Here is an 8,157-nt window from a genome sequence, read left to right as displayed (position 1 = left end):
GTAGAGATACAATTTATGTCACACAAGTTACGGGATGTTCTTAAATTATACCTTGAAACCCTTTGTGAATAAAATAAATAATAAATAACTCAGATATGTATGTATTTCCTTTTAAAAACTTGTGAGCTATTGTGCCTGTACACCACGTTATTTTTTATTGATCGACATGAAATGTCCACGTAGTTAAATCATTGCGAACTTCACGAACTTTAGGATGTGTAAACTTGCTACACACTAACATGCCAATCATATGACAGTTCTATTTCCTCAGAACAGCAGCAGAGACTTCGCTCTCTTTAGATAGATGTCTCCTAGTTACAAGTGACGCTTAAGACCACAGCCAATCAAAAAACAGCTAACCTGCACGAGGAAGCGCGGTCGAGTATTAAAGAGTGGACCCGCACAGTTGTTTGTGGGTCAGTGTTGTGGTGCTAGCGACAGTTAGAAACAGTGACTTAGTTGTAGGTGAGGATGAAGGCACTACTGCTGCTGTTTTTGGCTTTTGGGTACGTCGGCTCCTCCGTGTACTCCTCATGCTCCCAGTCGCCATTGAACTGGTGTTCATCTGTTGACTCGGCTGTTGAGTGCGGGGTAAGAACTTTATACATAACTTTTTATCAAGAGCTTATTTTGAATGGCTAGTTAGTGTCGACGACGTTAGCCACTTTCATAGGTAAGGCAATAGCTAAATGAAAGTTTCTATATTTATGAGAAAAAAACGCACTGAGAGAAAGCAGCACCAATGAGTGCGTCGCTGTAATGAGATATGCGGTCAGTTTTCAGGTGAGTAAACTGACCTGACCGCAAATAATGGTTTCCTCTGATAAAGACTTCAAAATTATAGTCTGAATGTGGAGAGGTGAAAAATTATCATGCACATGGAGTTAGCGGAGCCAGTCTCTTACAAAAATCAGAGTCATCCGTAAGCGTTGCCCTTGTCTTCATTTTTAATGACGTAACGTGTGTTATTAAGTAATTATTTATAGCTAATGTTCGGTGTTAGCTAACAAGTACTCCCTAAAACTCTGTAACCTTTTTTGTCTTTGTCTGTTAACTGGACTTCGAAAGAAACTATTATTTTTACGTTTTAACGAACTAGGAAGTAAAACTTTCAAATACCAGTTCTTTGCCAGCTGTGCGGTCTTTACATGCGCCACTAAGCAGCCAGTTTAGTTGGTCTTACCATAGTTGGCATACAGTGAATAAAAGATATAGTCATCTAAAGGGTGATAGATTTATTAACAATTTTACAATCACAATTATAATGCAATAAACAATATAAATATAATTCAAACTTTTAAAAACGATCGCTGCAACAACTTGATAGGTAATCTGTGTATGCTGTTTTTAAGTCATAAAAAAGGACCAGCTAATGCACATTTTCAACCTTTCTGTAGCATTTTCAGCTGAAATTGGCTTGATCACAAGTAATTACAACCACATGCTATTGATGAAAAGTCATAGTATAACTCTCACTGATGCTGAGCTTCCTCTGGAGTCTTGAACGTGGTGGCGTTTTGAAGAAGCTGACCTCCCTGTTTTGCTCTTTGCTGTAGGTTTTGAAGTCGTGCCTTCATTCCAACTACACAAAGTCCCAACAGACAGACGATTCCGTTGAGGTGGGGCTTTACTACGAGAGTCTGTGTCCTGGGTGCAGACAGTTTCTCGTTATGATGCTCTTCCCCACAACGGTCCTCCTGAGTGACATCATGATTGTTAACCTGGTGCCTTTCGGCAATGCCCAGGTAAGCAGTCGGCCGAGCAGCTTGGTTGCAGACTGTGATTATAACTCTACCTGTGCAAAAACATTTACGGTTAAAGGCAACCCAAGAGTTCTCATCACTATATCTGTCAAAAATTTTAATAAATGTACCCAAGTACATCATTGGTAACTGTATTCCATTCCAGGAGGTCAAACAGGATGAAAAGTACGTCTTTACTTGCCAGCATGGAGAACAGGAGTGTCTGGGCAACATGATTGAGGTAACGTTGCACCCCAGACACACACCAACGAGTCAAACTGCTGAATAATGTGTCATGTCTGGTGTCAAAAGCATCTTGCTGTGTTGCTTCAAAATGCTTAATTTTTTTTAAAAGAATGAAATTTTTGTTTTTTGTTTTTTCTGTTTTTTTTCCTCTAGACTTGTTTGATCAACATGTCCAAGATGGCTTTTCCAATCATCTTCTGTATGGAGTCCTCCTCTGATGTCATCAATTCAGCCAAAGCTGTAAGTGTGTGTGTGCGTGTTTGTTTGATTTATGCAAGCATAAGTCCATGACTTATTTTTTTCTTTTTTTTTGGTCACTAATAAATTTCAGTTTTATGTCCCACCATGTTTGGTTGTAGTGTACTGGAGCCTATGACCCCACTTTGAGCTGGGACAAAGTCATGAGCTGCGTCAATGGTCCTCAAGGAAACCAGCTGATGCATCAAAATGCCTTGGAGACGGCTGCCCTGAAACCTCCACACCAGTACGTGCCCTGGATCACCATTAATGGGGTAAGACTTTACTGCAGTAACAGCCTATCCAGCAAATACCATGGTGTTCAGTTTTACTTATATAGTGCCAAATCACAACAACAGTCACGTAAAGGCACTTTATCTCATAGGGTAAAGACCCTACGACGTAAGCGAACCCCAACAATCAGACAACCTGCAATGAGCAGCACTTGGTGACAGTGTAAAGGAAAAACTACCTTTTAACAGGAAAAAAAACCCTCCTCCTCTCTGACTGTTAGCTATCTGCCGTAACCAACTGGGGCGTGAGCAGAAAGGAAAAGGGAGACAGGACACAATACAAACTATAGGAGAGAGAAGACAGAATTGAATGACATACAGCATGGAAGTGGACGTTTTTCCTTTACTCTGTAAAAACATAATGAAGAGGTGAGAAACTGTAAGACATCAGACTGGAACAGAGAAAGTGATTTGAAATGATCCAGCTCTGATGTTGACTCTGTCCTTCAAAAGAAGCGCTGTTAGTTTTTCAGTGATGAGTTTTGACACTTGATCTGCCTCAAAGCCCAAATCTGTTAGTGAAAGAAAGCTGGGACCAAGACATGTAAAGCTGCCTCTTTTTCACGTGACATCATGCAGTACCCTAACATAAAAATGGAAGTTTTGTCTAAAGCAAGTCACATATGGATTGCAGGCATGGCCACGTAAACCCCTCTTCTTAGAGGCGTTAATATTGGAATATTAAACACTCTTTTTGCTGTTATGAGTTTTACTATGTACTGTACTTCCTGGACCAACTTATGGTCTTCTTTTTGTATTTAGATTTCCAAAATCCATATGACAATAGGTGCATAGTAAGTGTGCCTCACCTATTACAATTTTGCTAAGATCACATGACCCAAGATTGACGGCAATCATATTTTTGGGGGGATTCCTATGAAAAGCAAGTCAAATGCTAAATTCAGATCATCCACAATATAAGGTTATCTGTTGCATTTGCCTGTCCCTTTTTGGAAATGATCTCTCTCAGCCTTTGCACTTAGTCATTCACACCTGTCTTCCTTACAGTTATATGACATTGCTGTGACCTGCAATCACCTGCAAGTCATGCACCTAGCAATCTAACAAGAGGTCAATCAGATGATCTGTCTCTGACGGCCTCTTATTGCTGTTTTCCATTCCAGTGTCACCAGGTTTAAGACATAAAGTGTACTGCTAAGTGTCTGTTGCTTTAATAAACCATTCAAACTGTGTAACTGAGGTATGAGAAGTTACTTATTTTTAAATGTTGGGAATATTAATTTTCATTGATTTGTAGGAGCATACAGACGACCTGCAGGAAAAAGCCATGAATTCTCTCGTCTCTCTCGTCTGCAGCATGTACAAGGTACAGTCATCAATGTCTACTAGATATCTGCCTTGTAATTTGCTTGAACTTAAGGGGTTTTTTTTGTTTGTTTTTTTTCAGGGCACTAAGCCTGCGGCCTGCGGGGGGAGCCAGATGCACTACAAAACTTACTGCCAGAAAGTGTGAAGGAGCAATTCTGCACATGCCTGTTTACTAGCCAGGTGTGGCCTCTAAACAAGAAACACTGAAGAATGTCATCAAAGATTTTATTTTTCTTTTTGTGTTTTTGCACTATATTTCTAAGAATTTGATCACTTCACTTTTGTAATTCCAAAATATAATAACACACGTTACCTTCTTAAGAGACTGTGTTGTCATTGAATTGATATCTATGGAAACCATAAAATCATAAATGGTTTTTGTAGCACTTTGGTATTTGCCCTATTTAAAGTGTTTTTTTTCTAAACTTTTTAAAAAACAGTTTAGATGGAGGTACACAAATTCACAAATCATCCAAAAAACACAAATCGTCATTTGTTAGAGGTAATAAACACACACAGTAGGGTATTAATATCTTGTGGGGACATCTAATAGACAATGCTTTACCTAGCCCCTAACCATCGAAAATGAATGCCTAACCATAACCAATTGTAACACTGTGACTAAAACCACATTCTCAGTCTCCAAATTCCCTTCAAACTTGTGGGAACCAAGATTTTGGTCCCCAAAAGGGCCGTTGGTCCCCACAAATATAGTAAACTTCCAAGTTTTGGTCCCCACAAAGATATGAACACACACACACAGACAGTGTTGTCACAGTGCTGTATTAAAACTGATATTTTGAGTTTATTTACTAGATTCTTTGTAGTCTCCCACAGCGTCAGAGTAAGTGTTTAATGTAAATAGTAGGATAATAGGTAATCTAAAGCTCATGCCTAATGGCCTTGAAAACATGTGTCACAGTTGACCTTATACTTCACGTTCTGTTTGTTTTTTTTTTTAAACCTGAGTTCATGTGGGTTTAGCATCAGGAGGCACAGGTTCATTAAAGTTCACAAAATCTCCTGAATCTTTAACACAGACTCGCCTACAACTACAAATTTAAACCGTGTTCATGGAGTAAGAAAAAAAGCTTAAATGAGAAGATTTTAGGCAACAGCTTGATCAAACCCAGAGTTTCGCTGCACTGACCGGCAGGTCTGGATCTGCAAGTTCCACAGATTCTGCAGACAGACTCACATGACTAATGGCCTGCCACGCAGGCTGTTCCACCACCTCAATCTCTCTACCAGCATCTGCAGCCTCCACATACTTTCTGTTTTGGCGACTAATTGTCATCATTTTCCAAAACATCGCTTTTGGGTCAAATCGGTTTACTACTACTAAGAAAGTTTGCTGTTTCTCACTGATATGATGACAGCTGAGGGTTTTGAAGAGGCGGGGAGACAGTTTGGTCTGTACTGAGTGACATCCCAGCTAAATGTTGGTGCCACAGACAGCTTCATATCTCATCTTAACTGTAGTTCCTGTATCCTCCTCGTTGGCATTTCCTTCTCATTTGTCTGGTTCCCAGTAGCTGAAAGTATGAGGAAAAATAACTCAAAAATCTTCAACTTCACAGAGGTAAGAGTAATAATTTCACGTTTAAGAAATTCGGCAACCTTTATTACGCTTGGCTTGGTTATTTCTTTCTTTCTTTGCTTTCTTTTATGAACTCAAAAGAACGTGAACTGGTTACACATTCGCAAAAACTAAATGGAAAGCTATGATGTGTGATTAATGTGGATTCTGTAATTGCACTGCTACGTGTTTTGTTTTCCTTTCTTGTTCCTGTTGCCAAATAGTTGTTGAAACTTTAATGGGAGCTTGTGCGTGAAAATAAGCAACAGCATTAAAGTATAAAATTGTGTCATTAAGGAAGGAAATCATTTGGTGGCAAAGACAAAGTTAATGTGTTGCAGCATAGCTTTCTCTTAATCGATCCAACTCATAATCCATGAAGTTGACACATCGGCCCCTCTCGTGGTGATCTTGGATAGAAACGGTCAACAATAAAACTCCAGAGTCTGTTGACATTTGTTTATGGAAAGGTGAAACTCCCAAGCAGAAGGAGAGATAGGGTCACGGGATACAGCGGCAAACAAGGACTCTTATCTGTTTCCCCTCAACGCTGACGCTGAAACAGAGAAGCCCTGAGAGCGAAATCCCAAACACTGTCTCCCTGTAAGAACCGTCTATTGTGTCCAAGGTGATAGTGTGTTTGGTCTCAGGACCTGAAATCAGATAAACCTTCCAAAAATAATGCCCGAGTTGGCTTTTGTGAGGCTTGTCACATTTTTAGTAGCGTCATAAAAACAGCCCTGTGCATGGCTCACCTTTAGATCTCAACAGATGGTCTTTTTTTTTTTTTTTTTACTTCAGAGACTTTTCAAGAAGCTCGGGAAATATAAAAACTTCTCCCTGCTGGCAAACACGCAGCTTTCCTTTATGTATGGTTTCTGCTAAAATGCTGCTTCTGTATTGCTGCTCTGTCACCAGTTTGTGTAGTTCTTGTAATTATTGCAGGCCATGAACTATTAACAACGAAAAGGCAAATTTTCTCTGACCATCATTTTCATTTTTCAAAGTAATAGCCCAGAAAGCTGCACGTAAGCTAAATTATAGGAATGAGTGCCAAGTAGCTTTGAGCCAGGGTTTGCTGTTGAAAAGCACAGAGTTGCTGATTGTTGTGATGCATAGCAATCAATCTTGTTAGCGCCACAGCACATGCACATGCACATCCCTTTCATTTCAGTAAGAAAGACGAGCTGACATGCAAAGCATATGAAAGAAAATCAAGTTAACCAAGCAGTTTCCATTTCATAAAAATCTCCTTTCTTGTCTGCAGTTCACTCCAAACCTGAGTTCAGTGCAAAAAAGTAAATAAGCTAAAAAGCTGGCCCCCTTTTTGTCTCCAATCTAGTCTTTATGAATGCAGATTTATCCCGTCTTTATACCATCACACTCTTCTTTTTCTAGCTTACAGTTAGACGTGTATGCATATATCATCTCAGTAAAAAAACACAAATCACCTGCCTTTTATCTGCCTTACAGAGACAGTGGGATTCCTTAGACCAAACCTCCTCTGTAGAGCCTCTCCAGGACTGTGATATCAGATGGGCTGTGAAGAGGCTCTTCTCGGGAAACCTGCAGCTGCCCAAGCTTTCCTGCAGACCTTCTGCTCAGGATGGCCCTCCGTCCGTCGCCCCATCGGGCCCCGCGACCTACAGGATCAAACACTCGAGAAGTTACGGGACTCTGACCAGCTGCATGTCCAGAGGCGTGTAAGTCACTGATGTTGAACATGTTTAGTGGCATTTTGCTAATGAATTTAAATGTGCATACCAAAACATCACACATCCTGCTTCAAAAGCATGTTTGGGAACACATGATACTTCAAGTATCTCACACATGTTAAATTCATTCTTTAAATATCCTCTGATTTCCTCTAGAAAGAACAGCTCTGGAGTTTAAGTGTTCCCAAAACCAGCGCTCTGTGTGGAAAGGAGTTAATTTTTTCCTAGTTTCCCAACAGCTGGGCCCCTTCTCAAGCTTAATGATTAAAATTATATGTGTTCAGTGTGAAACCAGCCCCTGTGAAGCAAGCTGTGGTCTTGTAAATCAACACAGATTAAGGAGTACTTAATGATCATCCATTTTTAGGCGGGGCGGGGGCTAATTGTTTATTTAGGTTGAAAAAAGCTGAGTTGCTTCTCGAGCATATGATTGAACAAAGTGTCCCGCTTAAGGCGTTGCGCTCCCCTCTGTCACACTGCTGAACAATTATCGCCATAAAAGATCAGACAAACAAGGCTCTTATTATTGTTTCCACAACAACATTCAAGCTGCTTCAGCAATACATCTGTAGCAATTCTGGCCTCTCTAAACTTCGTGTGTGGGTGTGTACGTGTCTGCGTGTGCGTGTTTTGGCGTCTGTGAACGTGTGTGTACGTGTACCATCATTACGTCTCTTTTTCCACCTGTTGATGGAATCCGGAGACATCTGTTTGATATTGTTATTAGTTACGGTGAACCTCACAGGCTTCTTCTTTGATATCCAATCAACCAGTGACATGGCTGCAACTCTGTGCGTTTGGCCATTTAGAAATGATTGAGGCGACCTGCTAAAATTCAAAATGAGCTTCAGAATGGGGAAGAAAGGGGATTTAACCAACTTTGAACGTCGCTTAGAGTTTGGTGCCAGACGGGCTAGTCTGAGGATTTCACAAACTGCTGATCTGCTGGGATTTTAGCCACACAGTCACCTCTAAGAGAAGAGTCTGAAAATGAGAAACTACCTTGAAAGTTTATT

At 40.3% G+C, this 8,157-nt stretch overlaps 2 protein-coding genes across 2 annotated transcripts in view; both read left to right on the top strand.

The window, feature by feature from the left end:
• Positions 1–368: 368 nt before the first annotated feature.
• Positions 369–4,168, top strand: ifi30a (IFI30 lysosomal thiol reductase a). The gene is made up of 7 exons (XM_085141288.1): positions 369–591; positions 1,557–1,745; positions 1,909–1,983; positions 2,142–2,228; positions 2,348–2,500; positions 3,777–3,845; positions 3,927–4,168. The coding sequence occupies exons 1-7, from the start codon at positions 472–474 to the stop codon at positions 3,990–3,992; spliced, it is 759 nt and encodes a 252-aa protein (XP_084997414.1). The 5' UTR covers positions 369–471; the 3' UTR covers positions 3,993–4,168.
• A 128-nt stretch (positions 4,169–4,296) lies between these two features.
• Positions 4,297–8,157, top strand: part of pde4ca (phosphodiesterase 4C, cAMP-specific a) — a 49,001-nt gene continuing 45,140 nt past the window's right edge. Inside the window, exons 1-2 of the mRNA XM_085141246.1 lie at positions 4,297–5,429; positions 6,900–7,129. Coding sequence (XP_084997372.1) covers positions 5,391–5,429; positions 6,900–7,129 — 269 coding nt within the window. The 5' untranslated portion in view covers positions 4,297–5,390. The remainder of the gene's footprint in view (positions 5,430–6,899; positions 7,130–8,157) is intronic.

Source organism: Neolamprologus multifasciatus, chromosome 18 (assembly GCF_963576455.1).
Source record: "Neolamprologus multifasciatus chromosome 18, fNeoMul1.2, whole genome shotgun sequence".
NCBI classification, from domain to species: Eukaryota; Metazoa; Chordata; class Actinopteri; order Cichliformes; family Cichlidae; genus Neolamprologus; species Neolamprologus multifasciatus.
Note: the sequence above shows the minus strand (reverse complement) of the source record. Positions and strands in the feature narration are given on the sequence as shown.

Coding starts and splice junctions, on each gene's coding strand:
- ifi30a (XM_085141288.1), top strand. CDS start 472: ATGAAGGCACTACTGCTGCTGTTTTTGGCTTTTGGGTACGTCGGCTCC. Junction 592..1,556: donor ACTCGGCTGTTGAGTGCGGG/GTAAGAACTTTA, acceptor TCTTTGCTGTAG/GTTTTGAAGTCGTGCCTTCA. Junction 1,984..2,141: donor GTCTGGGCAACATGATTGAG/GTAACGTTGCAC, acceptor TTTTTCCTCTAG/ACTTGTTTGATCAACATGTC.